This window comes from Anomaloglossus baeobatrachus, chromosome 12 (genome assembly GCF_048569485.1).
Source record: "Anomaloglossus baeobatrachus isolate aAnoBae1 chromosome 12, aAnoBae1.hap1, whole genome shotgun sequence".
Taxonomy (NCBI): domain Eukaryota; kingdom Metazoa; phylum Chordata; class Amphibia; order Anura; family Aromobatidae; genus Anomaloglossus; species Anomaloglossus baeobatrachus.
The window spans coordinates 99,470,516-99,496,009 of NC_134364.1; the positions used below are offsets into that span (position 1 = coordinate 99,470,516).

Here is a 25,494-nt window from a genome sequence, read left to right on the forward strand (position 1 = left end):
GACAGGCCATGGGCAATCTGGATCATTGCTCCCTGGCCACCCTCATTTGGAATAAAATCGGTGCTCCGGGGGGGGTCCCAGGAGGCTCTCTGTATGATGAGGCAGACGTAGCTCATCAGGACTTTGATCCTGACACCGCTCTCACTCCGGATACACCGGATGGTGACGCCATAAGGAATGATCCTATAGCGTCCATCAATGGAATGTTGGATCTTTTCTCCCTCAGCACAGCAGGAGAAGTCCCATTTCAGTAGCTCAAACGTATATTGAGTATTGTTCTGGCCACGCTGACTTCAGAGAAGCAGTCCAGGAACACCACGCTTCCCAGATAAGCGTTTTCTCCAAACGTATTAACGATACACGTTATCCTTTTCCCCCTGACGTGGTCAAGCGCGGGACCCAGGGTCCAAAGGTGGATTCTCCAATCTCCAGGCTTGCGGCTAGAGCCATAGTTGCAGTGGAGATGGGACTTCACTTACAGATGCCATTGACAGACAGATGGACTCTGGTTGAAATCTGTCTATGAGGCTATCGGCGTGTCGGTTGCTCCGGCATTCACAGCCGTATGGGCACCCTAAGCTTTTCAGCTGTTCTTGCGCAGCTGGTCTTGAGCACATGTACATCTGTGCCGCAGGTGGTGTCCTTAACCTCGCAATGTCTGCATTGCGACTTACCCTATTAATGCTGTCCTGGAAGGACAGTCGAGGTTTCGGTCCTTCCCAGGCTCGGGCAGGTCCCAATTGTCCTCGTCCAAAAGGGCTGAAAAGCCTCAGAGGGGCTCAGCTTCCGGCCGGGCTCAATCACGCCCAAGGAAGGCAGCCGGAGGAACCGCTACCAGGGCGGTCTCCTCATGACTCTCAGCTCTCTCATCTCTCCGCATCCGCGGTTGATGGCAGACTCGCTCGCCTTTGGCGACATTTAGCTGCCACAGGTCACAGACCGGTGGGTGAGGGACAGTGTGCCCACGTGCACAGGACAGAGTTCTGTTCTCGTCCTCCGACTCGATTCTTCAGAACGTCCCCACCTCCCCACCGAGCAGATGCTCTTCGGCAGGCAGAAGGAGTGGTAATCCCGGTTCCTCTTCAGGAACAAGACACGGTTTTCCTCCAATCTGGTTGTGGTGCCAAAAAAGGATGGCTCTTTCCGTTCCGTTCTGGACCTAAAACGGCTCAACAAGCACGTGGAGGCCAGGCGGTTCCGGATGATACCCTCCGCTCCGTCATTGCCTCAATGTCTCAAGGAAATTTCCTAGCATCAATAGACATCAAAGATGCTTATCTCCACGTGCCGATTGCTACAGAGCACCAATGTTTTTTCTACGTTTCGTGATAGGAAACGACCATCTTCAGTTCGTAGATCTGCCATTCGGGCTGGCGACAGCCCCACGGGTGTTCGCCAAGGTCATGACGGCACTGGTAGCAGTCTTGCACTCACAGGGACACTCTGTGATCCCTTACTTGGACGATCTACTTGTCAAGGCACCCTCTCAAGAGGCATGCCAACTCAGCCTGAATGTTGCGCTGGAGACTCTCCAGACGTTCGGGTGGATCATCACCTTCTCAAAGTCAAATCGGTCTCTCAGCGGTAGTGAAGCTTCCGCTGGACAAGCAGCGGTCACTACAGACTGGGGTGTAGACTCTCCTTCAAGGTCAGTCGCACTCCTTAAGACGCCTCATGCACTTCCTCGGGAAGATGGTGGCGGCAATGGAGGCGGTTCCGTTTGCGCAGTTTCATCTGCGTCCACTTCAATGGGACATTCTCCGCCAATGGGACGGGAAGTCAACATCCCTGAACAGGAAAGTATCCCTTTCACAGACGGCAAGGACTCTCTGCAATGGTGGCTTCTTCCCACCTCATTATCACAGGGAAGATCCTTCCTACCACCGTCTTGGGCGGTGGTCACGACAGACGCGAGTCTGTCAGGGTGGGGAGCGGTTTTTCTCCACCACAGGGCTCAGGGTACGTGGACTCAGCAGGAGTCCACCCTTCAGATCAATGTTCTGGTAATCAGAGCAGTGTATCTTGCCCTACTAGCCTTCCAGCAGTGGCTGGAAAGAAAGCAGCTCCGAATTCAGTCGGACAACTCCACAGCGGTGGCATACATCAATCACCTAGGAGGGACACGCAGTCGGCAAGCCTTCCAGGAAGTCCGGCGGATTCTGATGTGGGTGGAAGCCACGGCCTCCACCATATCCGCAGTTCACATCCCCGGCGTAGAAAACTGGGAGGCAGACTTCCTCAGTCGCCAGGGCATGGACGCAGGGGAATGGTCCCTTCACCCGGACGTGTTTCAGGAAATCTGTCGCCGCTGGGGAAGGCCGGACGTCAACCTAATGGCGTCCCGGCACAACAACAAGGTCCCAACCTTCATGGCACGGTCTCGCGATCAAAGAGCGCTGGCGGCAGACGCCCTAGTGCAAGATTGGTCGCAGTTCCGGCTCCCTTATGTGTTTCCACCTCTGGCACTCTTGCCCAGAGTGCTACGCAAGATCAGATCCGATTGCAGCCGCGCCATACTCGTCGCCCCAGACTGGCCGAGGAGGGCGTGGTATCCGGATCTGTGGCAGCTCACGGTCGGCCAACCGTGGGCACTACCAGACCGACTAGACTTACTGTCCCAAGGGCCGTTTTTCCATCGGAATTCTGCGGCCCTGAACTTGACTGTGTGGCCTTTGAGTCCTGGATCCTAGCGTCTTCAGGATTATTCCGCGGGGTCGTTGCCACCATGAGACAGGCTAGGAAGCCCACGTCCGCTAAGAACCACAGAACGTGGAGGATATTCTCATCCTGGTGCTCTGCTCAGGGAGTGTCTCCCTGGCCATTTGCATTGCCTACCTTTCTTTCTTCCTGCAATCTGGGTTAGAAAAAGGTTTGGCGCTCGGCTCCCTTAAAGGTCAGGTATCGGCGCTATCCACCTTTTTTTCAGAGGCGTTTGGCACGCCTTCCTAAGGTGCGCACGTTCCTACAGGGGGTTTGCCATATCGTTCCCCCGTACAAGCGGCCGTTAGATCCATGGGATCTGAACAGGGTACTAGTTGCCCTCCAGAAGCCGCCCTTCGAGCCTCTGAGGGAGGTTTCACTTTCTAGACTATCCCAGAAAGTGGCTTTTCTGGTAGCGATCACATCTCTTCGGAGAGTGTCTGAGCTGGCAGCGCTGTCATCCAAGACTCCCTTCCTGGTCTTCCACCAGGACAAGGTAGTGCTGCGCCCCATTCAGGAGTTTCTCCCGAAGGTGGTATCCTCTTTTCATCTTAATCAGGATATCTCCTTGCCTTCGTTTTGTCCTCATGCAGTTCATCGGTATGAGAACGATTTACATTTGTTAGATCTGGTGAGAGCACTCAGAATCTACATTTCCCGCACGGCGCGCTTGCGCCGTTCGGATGCACTCTTTATCCTTGTCGCTGGTCAGCGCAAAGGGTCGCAGGCTTCTAAGGCCGCCCTGGCTCGATGGATCAAAGAACCAATTCTTGAAGCCTACCGTTCTGCTGGGCTTCCGGTTCCATCAGGGCTGAAGGCCCATTCAACCAGAGCCGTGGGTGCGTCCTGGGCATTACGACACCAGGCTACGGCTCAACAGGTGTGCCAGGCAGCTACCTGGTCGAGTCTGCACACTTTCACCAAACATTATCAGGTGCATACCTATGCTTCGGCAGACGCCAGCCTAGGTAGAAGAGTCCTGCAGGCGGCAGTTGCCTCCCCGTAGGGGAGGGCTGTCTTCGCAGCTCTAACATGAGGTATTCTTTACCCACCCAGGGACAGCTTTTGGACGTCCCAATCGTCTGGGTCTCCCAATGGAGCGACGAAGAAGAAGGGAATTTTGTTACTTACCGTAAATTCCTTTTCTTCTAGCTCCTATTGGGAGACCCAGCACCCGCCCTGTTGTCCTTCGGGATTTTTGGGTTGTTTCGGTTACACATGTTGTTCATGTTGAACGGTTTTTCAGTTCTCCGATATTACTCGGAGTGAATTTGTTTAAACCAGTTATTGGCTTTCCTCCTTCTTGCTTTTGCACTAAAACTGGTGAGCCAGTGATCCCACTGGGGGTGTATAGCCAGAAGGGGAGGGGCCTTACACTTTTTAGTGTAATGCTTTGTGTGGCCTCCGGAGGCAGTAGCTATACACCCAATCGTCTGGGTCTCCCAATAGGAGCTAGAAGAAAAGGAATTTACGGTAAGTAACAAAATTCCCTTCTTTGTTTACTTACCGTAAATTCCTTTTCTTCTAGCTCCAATTGGGAGACCCAGCACCCGCCCCTGTTTTTTTGTGTACACATGTTGTTCATGTTGAATGGTTTCAGTTCTCCGATATTCCTTCGGATTGAAGTTACTTTAAACCAGTTTATAATTCTTTTTCCTCCTTCTTGCTTTTGCACCAAAACTGAGGAGCCCGTGGGAGCACGGGGGGTGTATAGGCAGAAGGGGAGGGGCTTAACACTTTTAAGTGTAATACTTTGTGCGGCCTCCGGAGGCATAGCCTATACACCCAATTGTCTGGGTCTCCCAATTGGAGCTAGAAGAAAAGGAATTTACGGTAAGTAAACAAAATTCCCTTCTTTCCTCTTTCCCCCCAGGATTTCAGTGTGACGTCGTCCCGTTATTTAAACCCGAGTTCTCCCCGAGGAATCTGGTCCTTGTCGCTACCAAAGGCATCCGTCCCCTGTGTGAAGTGCTGGAGGGGATGACATGGAGTTCCCCGAGGGTAGGATAGACCTGCAGATTGTTACTTATCAAGACCGAGAAGTTATTATTTATTTTGAAATAAAAAAATCAAAGGTTTATTTGAAAGTATTTTTTACATTTTTGACCCCACACAAAACTAACCGATTCATTATCAAATTTCTCCCATTTCACACCAGGGTCCTACAAACGCAGATTTTCAGTGAGGAGATCGTCCTTTTAGTCTTTACACGTTACCTTCTTGTGACCGGTGGGGAGAAGAAAAGTGTTAGAATGCCACCAGCTCCTCCTAGGGTGCCACCGTCACCCCATGATGAGCAGGGTCTCCTCCATCCGGTGAATGACGGGGTCTTGGTGATCAGGTTACGTTTCCCGGCGGCGCCGGACCGTCCTTCATCCTCAGGATCAGCGCGAGGTCGATGATTTTATAAGACTGGAATCTCCAGACCACAGGGCGCGCTCCGTTTCTTCTTGTCTTGTAGACGTCTCATTTTTCTCTCTTTTTTTTTTTTTTTTTTTTCTACTGTGCAGTTTTTGTCCGCCACCATCTTTAGATAAATGGATAAATACAGAATGCCGGGTTTATTGCTTTATTACATTGAGAGGAGCCGATATTTCCATCGGAGGAGCTGCCATCTGTTCCACAGTTGTGAAATTATGTGAGTAGAGGGGAGGAGAAAGAAAAGAAAATGTTAGTTTTTACTTACAGCACATCTGCAGCCATTTATATATTGTTTGGAAGACACAGGACTTCTGAAGTTACAAAGACATTCTTAAAGGTAACCTTTGCTTAAAGGGGTTGTCCATACAGAATGGATTGGAGTCTGTCGGTCACGCCTATAGACGGAGTATGGAGCGGTGGTCTCACGTGATTACTACCACTAAGACCTGCTCTTAGGAGGTGGGTGTCCACTGACCACTATCCGTTTTACAGTTGATATTGTACAACATAACAACCCCTTTAAGTGACATTTGTACATTTCCATCCCCTACCATAGTATGTAGCTAAGTGTGTTTTTTTGGCTTCACCTCTGTGCTTTGCCCTGCAGCTTCTCTCTTACTTTGTCTACTTCCTGGCTCAGTTAGCACATCAGGTTTATAGTGTGGTAGTCACTACCCAGAATGCATTCCTCTCTCTGCGGTCTCTTTAGGATGAGCGAGCAGACCCGGCTATGGACGGGAGTGAGGAGACGGCCTCTCATGTGGCAGGGTACGGTGACTGAGGTATTTACTTGAAAACAAAACCTCATCCTTATACAGCGAATCCAAAAAAAAACTCAGAAAAGAGGATTTTTCACTATGTAGAGAGATGAGACCTTCTGCACGTCTATAGAAAAAAAATCACATCACGCTTTTTTTTTGCCATAGAATAAAATTCAGTCCACAGCAGAAAACGTTTGCCATATGTGAACCCATCCTTATGTCACTTCATGGCATTTCTTCCTCCTGAATCTTCCCCCATCACCTGTGAGTGATATTATGGAGAATGGGAAAGAATCGCATCAACTAAGACCCGTAACATTAGAGCGGGGGCCCGAGGGCTGAGGAGCAGAAAAGTCACCACTGCTCTGCTGACCCCATAACTGCAGAGTCCAGACCTCCTCTAATAACATCAGCACAAACACTGCGCCTGCCGGCGCTCCATGGCCAAGCAGCTGGATACCGCTGTACATGACCAAGCACAATGCCGAGCAGCTTGGGGCAGCTGCACAATATCGAGCCATACATGACCAAGCACAATGCCGAGCTGTACATCACCAAGCACAGTTCTGAGCCGTACATGGCCAAGCGCAATGCCGAGCCATACATTATCAAGCCCAATCCCGAGCCATACATCACCAAGCACAATGCCGAGCTGTACATCACCAAGCACAGTACTGAGCCGTACATGGCCAAGCGCAATGCTGAACCATACATTATCAAGCCCAATCCCGAGCCATACATCACCAAGCACAATGCTGAGTTGTACATCACCAAGCACAATCCCGAGCCAAACACCACAAAGCACTATGCTGAGCGTTGGCTGGAGCTGTGTAAATCCGCCATCATTGGACTCTGGAGTAGATGTGTTCTGTACAGTGACGAATTACAGCTCTCTAAGGGAGGGGTCTGGGATTGGTGAATACTAGGAGAAAGTTACCCATCTTGTGCCCTCTGTACAGTTTGGTGTAGGAAGGATAGTGTTCTCGGCCGTTATCAGGGGTCGGCTTCTTAGTTTAAAAGAAGAGAGATCCGCGCAAGACATTGTGGACAATTGTATCCTCCAGCTTTGTGGGGACAGTTTGGTGAAAGATTTTTTTTCTTCTCCCCCATGTTTATAAAGACAGGGTTGGTGGAGTTTCTTGTAGAAGAACACAACAGGCTACACAGAGCCCAGACCCGAGTGCAGACCTCAACCTCATCCAACAAGTAGACCAGAGATTGTGAGCCCTGGTCTCTCCCCATCATCAGTGTCTGACCTCACAAATGGGCAAAAATTACACAGACACCTGCAAAACCTTAAGGAAAACTTCCACAGATGCTCAGGAGCTGTACTATCTGCAGAAGCTGACTCCATAGTAATGTCTACGGATGTAGAATGGGAGCTCAGAAACCCTTCTGGAGATGTAATGTGGAGGGGGCATACATTTTTCTCTAGTGACCCTCCACGACAGCACCATTAAATATCCGTGCTGTCGTGGAGGGTTCCTAGAAACCGAATTACCGGTAAGAACTAATTATTTTCTCTAGTCACCCTCCACGACAGCACGGATATTTAATGGTGCTGTCATGCAGGGTTCCTAGAAACTGAATTACCGGTAAGAACTAATTCTATTTTTTTTCTCCATTATAGTGTGTGCTGAAAAATTGGGACTTGATACCTTTTCATGGATGTTTGGATGCTAGGGCTTACCGAGCATTGTGGCCATCCCTTCATCGTAATGGTAGAAAGACGGGTTGTGTAATCATGGACTGATTCCAGGGATCTCTTCTCCTGATAGCAGTGGGTTCGACAACAATCTGTGTATGAGGGGGCTCCTGACAATTGTCAGGACCATCAGGGGAGTTAATTTTCCAGCATGTATTATTTCGGACTTTTCCCGGAGATTAACCACCTCGCGGCTGTGGGAGATAACATCGGACTGCTCTGCCAAAGGAGCGCCAATGTGTATAGGAGAGTCCGCATTCGAGTGGGTTTTAGTCTCCAAAGAGCATATCTGGGTGAAGGTATAATGGCTGCTTTGACCATATAATTTGTGAGAAGCTATTCCGTCCACATGGGTCAGTATAACTTAAGAACGATCTCAACACCACCTATCAATGCCAGGAAAAATCTCTGCAGTTCTCAAGGCTAATTGTGTCCAGTGGCCATTCAGGGTGTGTCACTGTATGAGCTGCTACAAACCTCCAACGTACTCGACTTATATGTGGAAAGCGAAGGCTTTATAAACATTTGACAGAGAGGTTGAACATTTTACCGAAAAGACGTTAACACACGATGTAGTGATTTTCTCTCACCAGGTCCTTCACGGCCTCTTTATGGGGCTTCTGCGAAAAGACTGTGGAATAAACACAATGATTATTCTGTCATCTTTCTGCAAACAGCATGATTCTAGGACATGGTGATGTAAAGTCATCGCTAATGAGATGTTGTTGGGGTCACGGAATTCGTGACGCACATCCAGCCTCGTTAGCGACGTTGTTGCATGTGAAACGTACGATCGACCATTAACTATCAGAATTACTCACCAAATCGTTGACACGTCGTTCTAATCCCAAATGTTGTTGCTGTTGGACGCAGGTTGTTCGTCGTTCCTGCGGCCACCCGCAATGAGGAAGGAAGGAGGTGGGCGGGATGTTCGGCCCGCTCATCTCCGCCTCACCACTTCTATTGGGCGGCCGCTTAGTGACGCCGCTATTACGCCGCACAAACCGCCCCATTAGAGAGGAGGCTGTTCGCCGGCCACAGCGACGTCGCTAAGCAGTTAAGTCCGTGTGACGGGTGTTAGCAATGTTGTGCGCCACGGGCAGCAATTTGCCTGTGACGCACAACCGACGGGGGCGGGTGCTGTCACCAGCGACATCGCTAGCGATATCGCTGCGTGTAAAGTGGCCTTTACAAATGACGTAACTTCTTCTGGGTCATTAACTGTGATTCGTATGATTTCGGTTACCGTTTGATTTCATTACATTGTCTTTGGTTGACCTTTATCTATCACAGTGTGCGAGAGAAGTATGGAGAACTGGGAATTTTAAAATGGTGATTAACATTTTTTTAATTTTCAGCGCCTTTCGACTTGGCACGGTTTCCATTAAAAACAAAAAACAGACTGTACTTTAGTTATCCTCCCTGGGTCCAGCGTTGAGTCTCCACCACTACTTCTGTGGTCTGTGATTGTCTGCAGCGCAGATGTCAGTTCAACAGCGCTCAGTTCAGTTACCTTGGCGTCTCACGCCATCACCTCAGACAGACTCTCTGAACTCACTGATTGGCTGCAGCGCTGTCAGTATGATATCAGTGCAACAGACACAGGGAACAGTTATGGTGGCTCAACATTGGACCCAGGAAGAGTGAGTAAAGCACAGAATTTTTTCAAACAAACCGCAACTGATGGACACAGCTCTTCTGAAATATGAAGCACACAACATCCTTTTCAGCCAGATTCCACCTTGAACCAGTCTGAAAAAGTGCTTGGAAAACACCAAAAGAGATTAAAATAAGTTCAAAATGAAGGAACATATTGTTATGCAATATGTTCCTTCATTTTGAACTTATTTTAATCTCTTCTGGCTTCAGAAGCTGTGACATGGCTTAAAAAAGTATCTTGACCATTCTGTTGCCGGCTTTCGCTCGGAATCTGCCATTTATTTTATGAACGGAAAAAGCCAATGTCACTTACCCAGCTTGATCTCATTTGATAGACAATGTGATAAATACACAATCTGGATATTATTTTATTAAAATACATTTTCTTATCTCTGAAAACTCACTGTATAGTGCAGGTCACTGGCTCTGTCCCTAACTTGCTGTCACAAGTGTGTTGTGTCCACTTGTTACCTCTGGGGGATCTGGGATCAGGGGGTAACAACACTTAATTTATCGCAGGTCCTCTGTGGAGCCCACTTGACTATTATCCTGTATTGGGGTGGATTTAATATAATGCTGAAGGAGTTAAGGAACCTTTTCCTTCTGGCTGAGATTACTCATTGCCTTAATTACAGCTGCAGCATCTTCTCATCACTCCCTTCTGCTACATTTACCAACTCCTGGCTTCACTCCATGCCAGTTATTGATCCTCTATACTAACAGCTTTAAAGGAGCCTGTCTCTGGAGAAGTTCAGGTGTTCATTTCTGTTGAAGAGGAGAAGTTTCCTGCTGAAGAAATCATGGAGTGCTATTTGTTGAGTCTTTCCCAATCTGTCTTCCCTTCCTCGGGTTTTATTGCAGTAGCGAGGCTAATGTCTCTCTGGCCTACACTAGTCAGGGTGAGTTCAGGGCCAGCGAGAGCTTAGGCAAGTGATGATACAAAGGAAAGGGGGAAGGCCCCATCTAGGGACGTTAGAGAGTGCAGAGCACAGACTCATGTGAGTCTTAGGAGGTGACCCTGTTTCCCAATCCCCAGGGCCTTCAGTTGTACATCTTCTTTGCTGTCCACTGCCTGTGGTCAAGTGTAATCTGTGTGTCGCTGCAGACACACCAAGAATTCAAGCAGTGGGAGCAGGTCATTGTCTTTCTGTGCCTACTCACATGCCTGTCAAACTGCAAACATCCTTAACCTTTCAGGACAGGTAAGTTATTGAACAACAGCAAGTGCGAAACATTCTGGGAAGTGAAGAAAAGGAAGTCCTTGCACTTATAGTGCTGGCGGAATGCTAATGAAGAAGAACATGAGAACCTGAACAGAGTCTTTTGTTATGAAGGTACGTGCACCAAATGCAGTTTAAATTTTGGGGGACTGTGGTTTTTATGTACATGTTATATATTAAACGATGCGCATACTTTAGAGGTTATGCATTTTGGAAATTGCAATTATAGAAATGTTTGCTATTTACGAATATTTTTCAGGTAAGAACGTGCGCACAGTGTATGCTCTGTTGGGTCTAACCTATCCGTACAGGTGTGACTGTTATTTTAATCTCTGCTGAGATGGTTTATACGCACAAAAAGACGTAGAAATTAGAGAAATATTGTAACACAACTTGAATCCGTCTGCCAGCATCGCACTTACTTTGCCATTTGCCGGTGTTTGTGTCCAGATCCATATAAATATTTTCGGTTTCATCTTTCGGTTCTTTAAATTCAACTATTGGGACAAAGGAAAATATGTTTCTAAACATAAAAGAGTAGAGATAGAAAGCATTTTATCAAGGAAAACCTTAAGGGTATGCTCACACGACATGATTGTGCAGTGGTTTTTTTTCCCCCAAAATCTTGGTAATCAAGATGTGATGGTTTGACCGCATGTGAACATATCCTTTTAGTTTTTAGAAACCATTCTTAGTTACAAATGTATAACTGTGTAAACTTGTGAATCTTGTTTCGCTGGGACTTGCAATACCACTGGCTGACTGAGGTAACAGTGTGGTTCCCAGCTGAAGTTACCACCTTTCAGCTACAGCCAATGGGAAGGCACCACACCCTTCTTATTCCTCCTCCAGTCAGCTGGTCGCTGCCAGATATAGTCTTGTAGTATACTGCTTGTCTCTGAGTCGCACCCTGCGCCTGAACTTCTGATCCCCGTGTTTTGACCTCTGCCTACTCTCTGACTACTCTCCTGCCTGCCATGTTTTTACTTCGCTGCCATCTCTGTTTTGACCTCTGCCTGATTTCCTGACCACCCTCTTGCCTGCCGATTTTGTCCCTTTTTGTACCTGCTGGTTGGGACCTTGCCTGACGACTACTCTTTCCTGGATTGCAGCCTTCCATAGGCAGTGATCTCCTGAACCTTGCTGTAATTCCAGATCCCTGTACAGGGTTTAAAGAGTTTCGGGGTTCTTGGAATCCTGCTGAGTGGACAGCTAGCCCTAGTCTGTTCGTGACAGCCATCCTGAGTGTGGTCCCGGGCAGACGTCACACTTGGACAACCCAGAAACAACCACTAAACATTTCATTGAACCAAATTGTTTTATTCTGTATGCTGTGCACATTTGGTCTCTTACAGATCAGATGTAGATCTTGGACGTTCATTGATCTCCTAGCGATCTATCCTATGATCCACTCATCAGTATGTGAGACCTGGACAACCAGAAGAAGCCGCTAAACATTTCATGGAAATGCATTATCTTGCTCTGTCTGCTGAGCACATTTGGCCTCGTCAGGATCAGATATCACTGTTGGACCATCATTGATCTCCAATAGTCCACTCATCAATATTTGAGACTAGGACCATCCTTTTAACAGAGGAAAATAAGCCGCTGCCTCTGGTGGTTACTAGTATAGAGCATGTTAAAATCCATGGCTGAACATCTCCTGTCTAGGAAGAGTCTAGACCATATTAGCTGGTGGGCTGCAGGACATGTTTTATTCTTTATTAATAATAGTATAATTATAGAACAATTGTTCCCTTTTCGGATTCTTTATTGCTCAGTTACCTTTTGATGCCGGTTGGTTATTACCAGGCAGAGGAATCCGTTTTGTCCAGTACAGGAAAATCAGGGCTATGACAATGAGGAATAGGACTAAGACCAATGAAGTCACTGCAACCGCGGTGGTAACATGACTTGTTCCTTTAACAAATAGAAATAGTTTTTATTTAGGAAACGTTTTTAATCCAACTATCCTGGAATTATGACATATGTAACTATATGAACAAGGAAAAGCAAGCCTACGTCAGAAATACACCTCGTTCCAGAATTGGATTGGGATGGCTTTGTTCCCTCCAGAAGTTGAAAAAACTATTAATATATTAGGTATTTTGCTGTATGGTGTCGTTCCATGAGCTGACTTTCTAGTGCAGTATCGGTAATGTATCTGAAGTTGGCTCTTCCGATACATTTGGTGCCACTTAATGGGGGCAGTCGTGTAATAACTAGTTTCACCTCCCAAGTGCGAATGCACAAATGTTAATCCACCAGCTCCATCTACACCTTTTGGACTATGTGAATTCAGGGTTTTTCAAAGAATTTTTGGAGCAGAAACTGAGCCTAAACTCTCTTAACCCTCCTCCAAACTCAAAATTTGGAGTTTCCAAAATTCTGAATTTTTTTGAGTTTTGGAACAAAAAGTTAGCATAAATATTGAGGAAACTCTCCAAGTCCTTTTCAAAACTACAAAAAATCCTCAAAAACATGGAGTTCCATAATTAGGAAAGCAGTTTGGGATATGATTGAAGACTTTAATATAAAACCTGATGCCATTTTTGAGCAGCATATACAAAACGATATTCAAAAAGAAGAGCATGTGGAGGATTCAGGTGAAAGTTTTTGCTTATGCCTAAACAAGTAAATCACCTGGTTTTGATGTTACTTCTGTCTCCGACTTATTAAACAGCTCTAAAAGAGAGAAAAATATAGAACAATAGGAATTTACCGAAACTTTACGTAAAGGTGTAATTGAGCCTAAATGATGACCTGACATGTAGCAGCATTACATCTCGGCCTGAGCTCATAGCACAACTTGTAGAGATGAGTCAATTCATTTCAAACAGAATTTGAATCAAAGTTTAGAAAAATTTGCCGGACCTGGAAAACTGAAATCATTTGCAATTCGCCCGCCACTATTTTGTACATTATTTTTTTTTTTTTATAATTCTTTATTTAACTTGACATCATTAAACAAAATGTAAAACATGGAGATACATTGCACATAGAAGAATGCAAACAATTTCAGGTAAAACAAAATATAGACTGGACTGTCAAAAGTTTTTACAGAGCTACGATGGCCTCCGGGTCCCCAGCGGTTGGAAGACAAAACAGCCCAACCGAAGGAGAGAGAGTAAGAAAGGAAAAATCATGGGAAAGAGAGAGATGGCAAAGGATCAAAGAAGGAACGAATGAGAGGAAAAGCAGAGAAAGAGGATAAGGGGGGAAAAAAGAGGGGGCAGTGAGGGGGGGCAAGGTCCGCCCCTCCACACACCTTCATCCATAAGGTATCACTTTCTGTTTCTCAGTGTCTCCTTGTATTCATCTGTCTGTTGAAAAAGTCGAGCCAATAGTACCAGGTGGCCCAGAACTTCTCGTAAGTATCATGGATCGAAGACGTCAGGTCTTCCATATGCATAATGTTGTTAACGCTCTCAATCCACAGTGACACGTTGGGACAGGTGACTTTCCTCCAGTTAGGAGGAGCACATGAGCGGGCCGCCATAATTAGAAATCTCAACAGCGAACGTTTATATGCAGAAGCTGACATTTCGCTGTGCTGAAGTAGGTATAATGCTGACCCCATATCTCCCGCATACCCTGTTATTTTGCGGATAATCTGACTCACACCCGCAAACAGCTTTTGTATGGTTTTACGGAGCATTGCATTTATCCTGTTCAAGAGGGCTCCAACACACTCCACTACCAAAAGATGTGTAGGAAAGTACCCTCTGCCCTGCTATACCACCGACACATTGGATCCACTTAAGGAAACGTGTGTAAATGAGAGGAGACTCTGTACCAAGGAGAGAGAAGTTTGTAGTTTGCCTCCTGTAATCGTGAGCTAAAGGACGTCTTATGGGCCAGATGAAATATGTTGGAACGCTGCTACGGTGAGAAGGTTATACCTAAATCTCTTTCCCATTGCAGAATGTTGGGGGGAGGTGGCTGATCCGGGAGCAAGACCAACAGGGAGTAGTACATTGAGAGAGTATGTCTAATAGGTCCCGATGCTAGGCAAGTGGATTCATATTATCTGTCAAAAACTGCGTCCTAGGTAGTAGTGTGTTTATGTGTTTAGTGTGATCAACTTACGGATCCAAGCAAATTTTAGTGCGGGTCCAATTGTAGGATGAGCTTTCAGGGGGGGTGGGAAAAGCAGAGGCGGCCCAGGAGAAGGTGCATAGTGAGAAGTCTGAAGAGCTCTGTTCTATCTGGACCCACACCTTATGTTTGTTTCTACAACAGTCAACAATCCGCGCCAGGTGGGAAGCCATGTACAGCTTGAGATTCGGGAGGCCAATACCCCCTTCAGCTTTGGGTCTACATAGGACAGCACGTTTAACCTTAGCTCCCTTTGTGGCCCAGATAAAGGCCGTTTGAATTGCATTAATTGTTTTGAAAAAGGCTGAGAGGACTGCGATAGGCAGAGCCTATAGCAGATATATTATTCTCAGAAGGGTATTCAAGATTTGGCACTTAACAAACCAGGTAAAGTTCGATTTGGACCACCTATCACAGGCTGCTCTTACAGTTTTAAGAAGTGGCGGGATATTGCATTGGTGTAACATCAAAATGGATGACATAATCTGTATTCCTAGATAGTTTAACATTTGAGCTGCCCATTTAAAACTAAAAGCTCTCTTAAGGTGACTCACAAGTGGGGGAGGACCAACACCAAAGCCTCCAATTTTGAAAAATTAATCTTGAAGTTAGAGAGGTGAGAGTAGCTGTGGAATTCCGCCATTAGATTAGGAAGCAAGATTCTAGGGTTAGTGATAAAGAAAAGGAGGTCATCCGCATAAGCAGCAATTTCTTCGGCGCTCCATTGGGAGACCCAGACGATTGGGTGTATAGCTACTGCCTCCGGAGGCCACACAAAGTATTACACTAAAAAGTGTAAGGCCCCTCCCCTTCTGCATATACACCCCCCGTGGGATCACGGGCTCCTCAGTTTTCAAGCTTTGTGCGAAGGAGGTCAGACATCCACGCATAGCTCCACTGTTTAGTCAGCAGCAGCTGCTGACTATGTCGGATGGAAGAAAAGAGGGCCCATACTAGGGCCCCCAGCATGCTCCCTTCTCACCCCACTTTCTGTCGGCGGTGTTTGTTAAGGTTGAGGTACCCATTGCGGGTACGGAGGCTGGAGCCCACATGCTGCTTTCCTTCCCCATCCCCCGGAAGGCTCTGGGTGAAGTGGGATCTTACCGGCCTCCAGGCTCTGAGGCCGGGCTCCATCCACAGACCCGGAGATCCTGCTGGAATGGAGCTGAGTATCGTCAGGGACAAGGCCCTGCAACGTTAAGGTACTCTGTGTCCCCGTACAGACCACGCACACACACACCAGCATGCTGGGTGTGTTAGTGCGCCGGGGACAACAGCGCTGCGCGCTTGGGGCTATACTCACTGCAGCTTAGCTGAGTGAGTTAATGTGTTGGAAACTGCCGCGCCGGCCGCTGCTAGAGAAGCGGCGCGGCTGAGACTTGTGGTGCGCCGGGGACTTCCGCGCTGACCGTGCTTTTACGACGGCAGCGCTTATAAATCGAGTCCCCGGCTTTTGCGGCCTAGTTTCGTTTCCTTCCCGCCCCCAGCCCTGCCAGTCAGGGAAGGGGCGAGACGCTGTACAATGGTCAGCGCCGAGGGCTGGAGTCTTATTTACATACTCCAGCCCTCTCACTGGGCACAGTGGGACGCCAGCTTCCCGCACTTTGTCTGGGGCACGCCCACGGCCCTCCCCTCTTCACAGGACGCCGGCAGCCATTCCTGCATGCAGTCTAAGCTGGAGAACGGACACAGGCTCTGGGAGACCCAGTCAAGGGATTCTGGCGACCACACACCCGCTTAAGCGGGCGGTAAGCAGCACCTGGGTGCTGACCCCACTAGTGCCACCGTGTTTTGTGTACTTTATGCTTGTACCTATATTTGCACTGTACGGTCGCTTCTTGGCTATATACCCCTAGATTGCTCTGAGGAGACAACAGCATGTTGTCCGCAAAAAGCAAGGGTGCCAAGGCACAGGCTTCTATGCTGTCTATACCGCATGTGAGGCTGTTTTACCAGCAGGTTCCACTAACCCCCATTGGGTAGTGTTTCTGCTAGTGGTGGCCCAGAGAGAGCCACCTGTGAAACTGTCCAGAGGACAGAGTTTGCAGTTTTTTGCTGATAACATGTCTGGGACTATGACCAAAAAAGTCTAGCAACTTTGCAGTCCAGGCCGGTGACTCAGACATGGGCACTGGTGAATCAATGCGCCCCGGTCTCCCTCAGTTGGAACTAATCCGTGCTCCAAGGGGGTCCCATGCATCCCAGGCTGAAGGCTCTGACACGGACGACAGTCCCAGACAGCCTAAGCGAGCTCGCTGGGAGAGACCCTCGACTTCACACACTAGTCAGGGTCTCAGCGAGAGGATTCTCTGTATGATGAGGCAGAGGTAGCTGATCAGGATTCTAACCCTGAGACCGCTTTCAATCTGGATGCTCCTAATGGTGACGCCATGGTGAATGATCTCATAGCGTCCATCAATAGACTGGTGGATATTTCTCCCTCAGCCCCTCCAGTGGAGGAGTCAGCTCGCAGCAGGAGAAATTCCATTTCAGGTATCCCAAGCGTAAATTCAGTACTTTTTTGGGCCACTCTGACTTCAGAGAAGCAGTCCAGAAACACCACGCTTATCCAGACAAGCGTTTCTCCAAACGTCTTAAGGATACACGTTATCCCTTTCCCCCTGACGTGGTCAAGCGCTGGACCCAGTGTCCAAAGGTGGATCCCCCAATCTACAGGCTTGCGGCTAGATCCATAGTTGCAGTAGGAAGATGGGACTTCACTTAAAGATGCCATTGACAGACAGATGGCCCTTTGGTTGAAATCTGTCTATGAAGCTATCGGCGTGTCGGTTGCTCCGGCATTCGCAGCCGTATGGGCACTCCAAGCTTTTTCAGCTGGTCTTGCGCAGGTGGACACTGTCACATGTACATCTGTGCCGCAGGTGGCGTCCTTAACCTCGCAATGTCTGCATTGCGGCTTACGCTATTAATGCTGTCCTGGACTCTACGAGGCGTACGTCAGTGGCGTCCGCCACTTCCGTGGTTTTACGCAGAGCCTTATGGTTAAGGGAATGGCAGACAGATTCTGCTTCCGAAAAGTGCTTAACCAGGTTGCCATTGTCTGGTGACAGACTGTTTGGTGAGCGATTGGATGAAATCATTAAACAGTCCAAGGGTAAGGATTCTTCCTTACACCAGCCCAGATCAAACAAAACCCAACAGAGGAACGGACAGTCGAGGTTTCGGTCCTTCCCAGGCTCGGGCAGGTCCCAATTTTCCTCGTCCACAAGGACTCAACAGGCTCAGAGGGGCTCAGATTCCTGGCGGGCTCAATCACGCCCAAGGAAGGCAGCCGGAGGAACCGCTACCAAGGCGGTTTCCTCATGACTTTCAGCCCTCTCTCTCTCCGCATCCGCGGTCGGTGGCAGACTCTCCCGCTTTGGCGACATTTAGCTGCCACAGGTCAAGGGCCGGTGGGTGAGAGACATTTTGTCTCATGTGTACAGGATAGAGTTCTGTTCTCGTCCTCCGGCTTGATTCTCAGAACTTCCCCACCTCCCGACCGAGCCGATGCTCTTCTGCAGGCAGAAGGAGTGGTAACCCCGGTTCCTCTTCAGGAACAAGATCACGGTTTTTACTCCAATCTGGTTGTGGTGCCAAAAAAGGACGGCTCTTTCCGTTCCGTTCTGGACCTAAACCTGCTCAACAAGCACGTGAAAACCAGGCGGTTCCGGATGGAATCCCTCCGCTCCGTCATTGCCTCAATGTCTCAAGGAGATTTCCTAGCGTCAATAGACATCAGGATGCTTATCTCCTAGTGCCGATTGCCCCAGAGCACCAGCGTTTGCTACGATTCGTTATTGAAGACGAGCATCTTCAGTTCGTAGCCCTGCCCTCCGGTCTGGCGACAGCCCCACGGGTTTTCATCAAGTTCATGGCAGCAGTGGTAGCAGTCCTGCACTCTCAGGGTCACTCTGTGATCCCTTACTTGGACGATCTACTTGTCAAGGCACCCTCTCAAGAGGCATGCCAACACAGCCTGAACGTTGCGCTGGAGACTCTCCAGAGTTTCGGGTGGATCATCAACTTTTCAGAGTTAAATCTGACACCAACCCAATCGCTGACATATCTTGGCATGGAGTTTCACACTTTCTCAGCGATAGTGAAGCTTCCGCTGGACAAACAGCGTTCACTACAGACGGGGGTGCAGTCTCTCCTTCAAGGCCAGTCACACCCCTTAAGACGCCTCATGCAGAGGCAGTCCCTTTCGCGCAGGTTCATCTGCGTTCACTTCAATGGGACATTCTCCGCCAATGGGATGGGAAGTCGACGTCCCTAGACAGGAACGTCTCCCTTTCTCAGACGGTCAAGGACTCTCTTCAGAGGAGTCCACCCTTCAGATCAATGTTCTGGAAATCTGGGCAGGTATCTTGCCCTGCAAGCCTTCCAGCAGTGGCTGGAAGGCAGACAGATCCGAATTCAGTCGGACAACTCCACAGCGGTAGCATACATCAACCACCAAGGCGGAACACGCAGTCGGCAAGCCTCCCAGGAAGTCCGGCGGATTCTGATGTGGGTGGAAGACAGAGCATCCACCATATCCGCAGTTCACATCCCGGGCGTAGAAAACTGGGAAGCAGACTTCCTCAGTCGCCAGGGCATGGACGCAGGGGAATGGTCTCTGCACTCGGACGTGTTTCAAGAAATCTGTAGCCGCTGCGGGATGCCGGACGTCGACCTAATGGCGTCTCGGCACAACAACAAGGTCCCGATTTTCATGGCGCGGTCTCACGATCAAAGAGCTCTGGCGGCAGGCGCCTTAGTTCAAGATTGGTCGCAGTTCCAGCTACCCTATGTGTTTCCCCCTCTGGCACTGTTGCCCAGAGTGCTACGCAAGATCAGGTCCGATTGCCGCCGCGCCATCCTCGTCGCCCCAGACTGGCTGAGGAGGTCGTGGTACCCGCATCTGTGGCATCTCACGGTCGGCCAACCGTGGGCACTACCAGACCGGCCAGGCTTACTGTCCCAAGGGCCGTTTTTCCATCTGAATTCTACGGCCCTGAACCTGACTGTGTGGCCATTGAGTCCTGGATCCTAGCGTCTTGAGGATTATCTCAAGACGGGCTAGGAAGCCGACGTCTGCCAAGATCTACCACAAGACGTGGAAGATATTCTTATCTTAGTGCTCTGCTCAGGGAGTGTCTCCCTGGACATTTGCATTGCCTACTTTTCCTTCCTTCCTGCAATCTGGTTTGGGAAAAGGTTTGTCGCTCGGCTCCCTTAACGGACAAGTCCCAGCGCGGTCTGTATTCTTTCAGAAGCGCCTAGTGCGACTTCCTCAGGTACGCACGTTCCTGCAGGGGGTTTGTCACATTGTCCCTCCGTACAAGAGGCCGTTAGACCCATGGGATCTGAACAGGGTACTAATTGCTCTCCAGGAGCCGCCCTTCGAGCCTCTGAGGGATGTTTCACTTTCTCGACTTTCACAGAAAGTGGCCTTTCTGGTAGCGGTCACGTCTCTTCAGAGAGTGTCCGAGCTAGCAGCACGGTCATCCAAAGCTCCCTTCCTGGTGTTTCACCAAGACAAGGTAGTGCTGCGCCTGATTCCGGAGTTTCTCCCTAAGGTGGTATCCCCCTTTCATCTCAATCAGGATATCTCCTTACCTTCCTTTTGTCCTCATCCAGTTCATCGATATGAAATGGATTTGCATTTGTTGGATCTGGTGAGAGCACTCAGAATCTACATTTCCCGCACGGCGCCCCTGCGCCGCTCGGATGCACTCTTTGTACTTGTTGCTGGTCAGCGCAAAGGGTCGCAGGCTTCCAAATCCACCCTGGCTCGATGGATCAAGGAACCAATTCTTGAAGCCTACCGTTCTGCTGGGCTTCCGGTTCCATCAGGGCTGAAGGCCCATTCTACCAGAGCCGTGGGTGCGTCCTGGGCATTACGGCACCAGGCTACGGCTCAGCAGGTGTGCCAGGCAGCTACCTGGTCGAGTCTGCACACTTTCACCAAGCATTATCAGGTGCATACCTACGCTTAGGCGGATGCCAGCCTAGGTAGAAGAGTCCTGCAGGCGGCGGTTGCCTCCATGTAGGGAAGGGCTGTTTTACGGCCCTAACTTGAGGTATTAATTTACCCACCCAGGGACTGCTTTTGGACGTCCCAATCGTCTGGGTCTCCCAATGGAGCGCCGAAGAAGAAGGGAATTTTGTTACTTACCGTAAATTCCTTTTCTTCTAGCTCCAATTGGGAGACCCAGCACCCGCCCTGTTTCCTTCGGGATTTTTGTGTTTTCGGGTACACATGTTGTTCATGTTGAATGTTTTCAGTTCTCCGATGTTCCTTCGGATTGAATTTGTTTAACCAGTTATTGGCTTTCCTCCTTCTTGCTTTTGCACTAAAACTGAGGAGCCCGTGATCCCACGGGGGGTGTATATGCAGAAGGGGAGGGGCCTTACACTTTTTAGTGTAATACTTTGTGTGGCCTCCGGAGGCAGTAGCTATACACCCAATCGTCTGGGTCTCCCAATTGGAGCTAGAAGAAAAGGAATTTACGGTAAGTAACAAAATTCCCTTCTTTGTGTGTGGAGGAGAGAATTTTTACCCATTTAATATTCCCATTAGGCTGAACGGAACGTGTCTAAACTATTTTGAACATTAGCTCCTCACATGATCCCAGGCACCATGGTTCAAGCAGGCTCATGTGATCCCAGGTATTGTGGATCAAGCTCCCTCATAATGTCTTCCACTTATCACTTGACATGGTGTAGCACAGCTAATCTGGAGAAACTATCATAGGCTGTATAAAAACTGAGTCAGGGAATGCAGCAGCCATTTTATGATCAGTAAGGATTGTGACAGATGGTCACAGCTTTGCATACAGCACTAGAGAGAAAAATAAGCCATAAAATTCTAAATAAACATTACAGAAAGTGCTACAGCACAACCGTGAAATACCGCTGCCATCCGTTTACCAATATTCATATATGTTGAGGTCACCTTGACATTACTAAGGCTGTGTTTATGTTAAAGACCCCCAAATCTTGAGAAGATATCCTATGGAGAAGGGATACTTTCAAGCTTGGGACAACTCCTTAGGGTATGTGCCCACGATCAGGACTCACTGCGTCCTGGTTGCAGCAGGTCCTGACCTGGGGGACTGCGAGTCTCCGCATGAGACCGCAGCTGCTCATACCCACGATCAGGGTTCAGTGCGCTGCGGTCTCTCGCTTGTGTTCTCCCTACAGAGAACACATGCAAATCCGCAGCAAACAATTGACATGCTGCGGCTTGGGATTCCGTGCTGTAGGTCAGTGTTTGCTGTGGAAAAAACAAGCACAGTGGGCATGGGATTTCTAGAAATCCTGGCCACTATGCTTATACTGTACAACGCAGCGTTTTGGGCGCAGCTGAATAATGCTACATCCAAAACCCTGCAAACACGGATCGTGGACACGCACCCTTAAACTTCACGCTTCTGGAGAAAAGGACCTCCCTGTCCTTAATAAAAAATACTGTTCGAGAACGAATAGGTATACAACATTTTTCAATGTGTGATTGAAGTATATTACTGAATTACCAATGTAATGCTGTAATTAATAATCTCCCACTCACCACGCTCTCCGATCCTGTTTACTTGTATAGTCGTCGTTGTGCTCGTCTTTTTAATTCTGTGATTAGATGTCTGCACTTCACACGTATAATTCCTGGAATCACTCAGTTTCGTGAATGGAATTTCATATGTATTAGCCGAGCTGAATTCCTGAATATTTTGTCCCTCTTGATAAAAGGCAAACTGTAGCACTGTGTACTGCCTGTGGGCACTGAGCCTCGTGTGACATGTCAGGGTCAGGCGGTCACCTTCTGTCACAAACTGTGGGCTCTGAGTTATTGTTGGGAGTGAGTAAAGTGCTAGAAAAAAAGAACACAGAAATAAAGTCACACTGTCATAAGTGGTAAAAAATTAGGTTATAGAATATGTTTGAGGTCATACTGTATGAAAAGTGGCATCCCCATTTCCAAAAAGTACGAAATAACAGGATATACTCTACTTTCCTCTGGATGCAGTATCTGTCTGTATCTGTTTCCTCCCTTTTAAATCTGTCATTTCCATTTTCAAATTGGTGCCCAATGATGAATGTCTCCATCATTGTGATCGCTTGGGTACTACTTCTGTGCCCTTCTGATCTGCTGCTAGACATTGCTGGTACGTGGTGCAAACACTGATACCAGCAGATGCCATGATGTAAGTCGATTTGCATAACCCATGACAGTAATTTCTCCCCTGTGGACAGGAGCCACGACAGGTGCCTCTTAGATGATGGCATCTGCAGCTCTCTTTGGCATGAAGGTTATGTAACTTGGCACCAGGCTGGCTAGTCAAAAGAAGCTATGACTCTCCCACGGCTCATGTACTCTGGTCAAAAATTATAGTCACGACCCATGGTTCGGGTGATGCTCATTGATTTGCACAGACTAATCAATAGGGAACAGTGGAGGTTGAGGGAACGCGTTCCCTCTGTTAGATCCTCTCATGGAGCTAATAAATACATGTTCTCCAAAATTAAACATCCCCATCCGCTATGTATGGCCTGGCCACCAGGCTTCCAACCAGGAAATACAGTCATATGAAAAAGTTTGGGCACCCCTATTAATGTTAACCTTTTTTCTTTATAACAATTTGGGTTTTTGCTATTTCAGTTTCATATATCTAATAACTGATGGACTGAGTAATATTTCTGGATTGAAATGAGGTTTATTGTACTAACAGAAAATGTGCAATGTGCATTTAAACAAAATTTGACCAATGCAAAAGTATGGGCACCGCAACATAAAAGTGACATTTAATATTTTGTAGATCCTCCTTTTGCAAAAATCACAGCCTCTAGTCGCTTCCTGTAGCTTTTAATGAGTTCCTGGATCCTGGATGAAGGTAGATTTGACCATTCCTGTTTACAAAACAATTCCAGTTCAGTTAAGTTTGCTGGTCGCCGAGCACGGACAGCCGCTTCACATCATCCCACAGATTTTAAATGATATTCAGATCTGGGGACTGGGATGGCCATTCCAGAACATTGTAATTGTTCCTCTGCATGAATGCCTGAGTAGATTTTGAGCAGTGCTTTGGATCATTGTCTTGCTGAAATATCCATCCCCTGCGTAACTTCAACTTCGTCACTGATTCTTGCACATTATTGTCAAGAATCTGCTGATACTGAGTTGAATCCATGCGACCCTCAACTTTAACAAGATTCCTGGTGCTGGCATTGGCCACACAGCCCCAAAGCATGATGGAACCTCCACCAAATTTTACTGTGGGTAGCAAGTGCTTTTCTTGGCCTGCCACTTCTGGGCTTAACAAGAACTGTACCTGTGTTCTTCCATTTCCTTACTATGTTCCTCACAGTGGAAACTGACAGTTTAAATCTCTGAGACAACTTTTTGTATCGTTCCCCTGAACAACTATGTTGAATAATCTTTGTTTTCAGATCATTTGAGAGTTGTTTTGAGGAGCCCATGATGCCACTCTTCATAGGAGATTCAAATAGGAGAACAACTTGCAAGTGGCCACCTTAAATACCTTTTCTCATGATTGGATACACCTGCCTATGAAGTTCAAAGCTCAATGAGGTTACAAAACCAATTTAGTGCTTCAGTAAGTCAGTAAAAAGTAGTTAGGAGTGTTCAAAACAAGAAATTGATAAGGGTGCCCATACTTATGCACCTGTCAAATTTAGTTTAAATGTGGATTGCACATTTTCTGTTAGTACAATAAACCTCATTTCAATCCAGAAATATTACTGAGTCCATCAGTTATTAGATATATGAAACTGAAATAGCTATTACAAAAACCCAAATTGTTATAAAGAAAAAAGGTTAACATTAATAGGGGTGCCCAAACTTTTTCATATGACTATATATAAAGCTCCTACACTCAACAGCCGGAGGTGTCACTCAAACATCCCACTGCAGTCCATTAATCTATCAATCTGTGATGAAATGGCACCTCACTGCCCCACCTTGACGTCTCTAATACATTGGAGCCACCCGGTACGAACTCGTCACTTCTGTTAATGTATGACGTTCTGCGCACCCAAGATGTATGTAAGGTCAGCTTGGCACAGTGTTACACTGACACCCCCTGTCCATGTGGCCAGAGGAAGACAGTGGGCAGTGCAACCTCTTGCGCGATACTCCACTCACTCACAACCCCGACAGACCATTTTCACTAGCGTGAAACAATGCTTGGCTAGTTCAGTAGTCTGCCACCAGTTCCTCATTAGATATAAGCCTGGTCCATTAGAAGGATTATATCGGGCCAGAAACCAGCCCAGGTAGCGGGTAATACTAAACCGAGCTCACAGCATGGGATTCGTGGATTGAGACAAAAGAGCAACCCAATATTAAATTATATATTTAATTTCCTTAAGGGCAAACTAGATTATACAAGACGAATTTACAAATATTAATGTTAAGAAATGCGGATGTAAGTAAGAGATAGTTTCCAGCAGATATACAGATGAATCGGTTACCTTGTTCCTTTATGATTAGGCCTGGTGCTGGCTTGGCACAGGGGAGGCGCTCTGGAGCCACTGGTGTCCTTGGGACTCCCCACACATTTACTGAACATGACCTCTCTGAGAAGAACCCACTCCAAAATGTCCGCTTCGGTTTTTATGAACTTATGTACCTCCCATGTACCACCCACCTTTTGACCTATGACAGGGCTGGACACGGGATGTTCCTCATATCTTCGCCCCTGAGCATCCCATGTGGAAGATATTACCATCATATTTCTTCTTATGATTTTAGCTACTCATAGCCTGGAAACATGATGGGTCTATGGTTTTTCCCTCCACTTCTTATTAATAATGGGTTGATTCACATGTCCTACAATTAAGGCAAAATATGTGTTACATGCATCCCGCTGCCGTGAAGCCGAAAATATGCTTGCCATATTTGTGGGAGTTAAACATAACCTAATTG

At 47.7% G+C, this 25,494-nt stretch overlaps 2 protein-coding genes across 6 annotated transcripts in view; one reads left to right on the top strand and one right to left on the bottom strand.

Moving 5' to 3' along the window:
* The window catches only part of LOC142258174 (methyltransferase-like protein 25B), an 89,362-nt gene that overhangs the window by 40,214 nt on the left and 23,654 nt on the right, over window positions 1–25,494 (top strand). Inside the window, exons 8-9 of one of the 2 annotated variants that reach the window (XR_012727719.1) lie at window positions 4,574–4,701; window positions 4,859–5,338. Coding sequence is in view for 1 of the 2 variants with exons in the window: in XM_075330669.1 (XP_075186784.1) it covers window positions 4,574–4,701; window positions 4,859–4,885 (155 nt within the window). In the remaining variant the exon portion in view is untranslated. Of the gene's footprint in view, window positions 1–4,573; window positions 4,702–4,858; window positions 5,348–25,494 lie in introns of those variants that run through there. The other variant, XM_075330669.1, reaches the window with a different exon arrangement.
* Window positions 4,744–25,494, bottom strand: part of LOC142258181 (Fc receptor-like protein 3) — a 29,527-nt gene continuing 8,776 nt past the window's right edge. Inside the window, exons 5-10 of one of the 4 annotated variants that reach the window (XM_075330683.1) lie at window positions 22,123–22,419; window positions 13,110–13,151; window positions 12,252–12,386; window positions 10,889–10,963; window positions 8,178–8,218; window positions 4,744–5,315 (exon numbers count right to left, since the gene is read on the bottom strand). In XM_075330683.1, the coding sequence (XP_075186798.1) occupies window positions 5,262–5,315; window positions 8,178–8,218; window positions 10,889–10,963; window positions 12,252–12,386; window positions 13,110–13,151; window positions 22,123–22,419 (644 nt within the window). In that variant the 3' untranslated portion in view covers window positions 4,744–5,261. Of the gene's footprint in view, window positions 5,316–8,137; window positions 8,219–10,888; window positions 10,964–12,251; window positions 12,387–13,109; window positions 13,152–22,122; window positions 22,420–25,494 lie in introns of all 4 variants that reach the window. The other 3 variants (XM_075330684.1, XM_075330685.1, XM_075330686.1) reach the window with 3 other exon arrangements.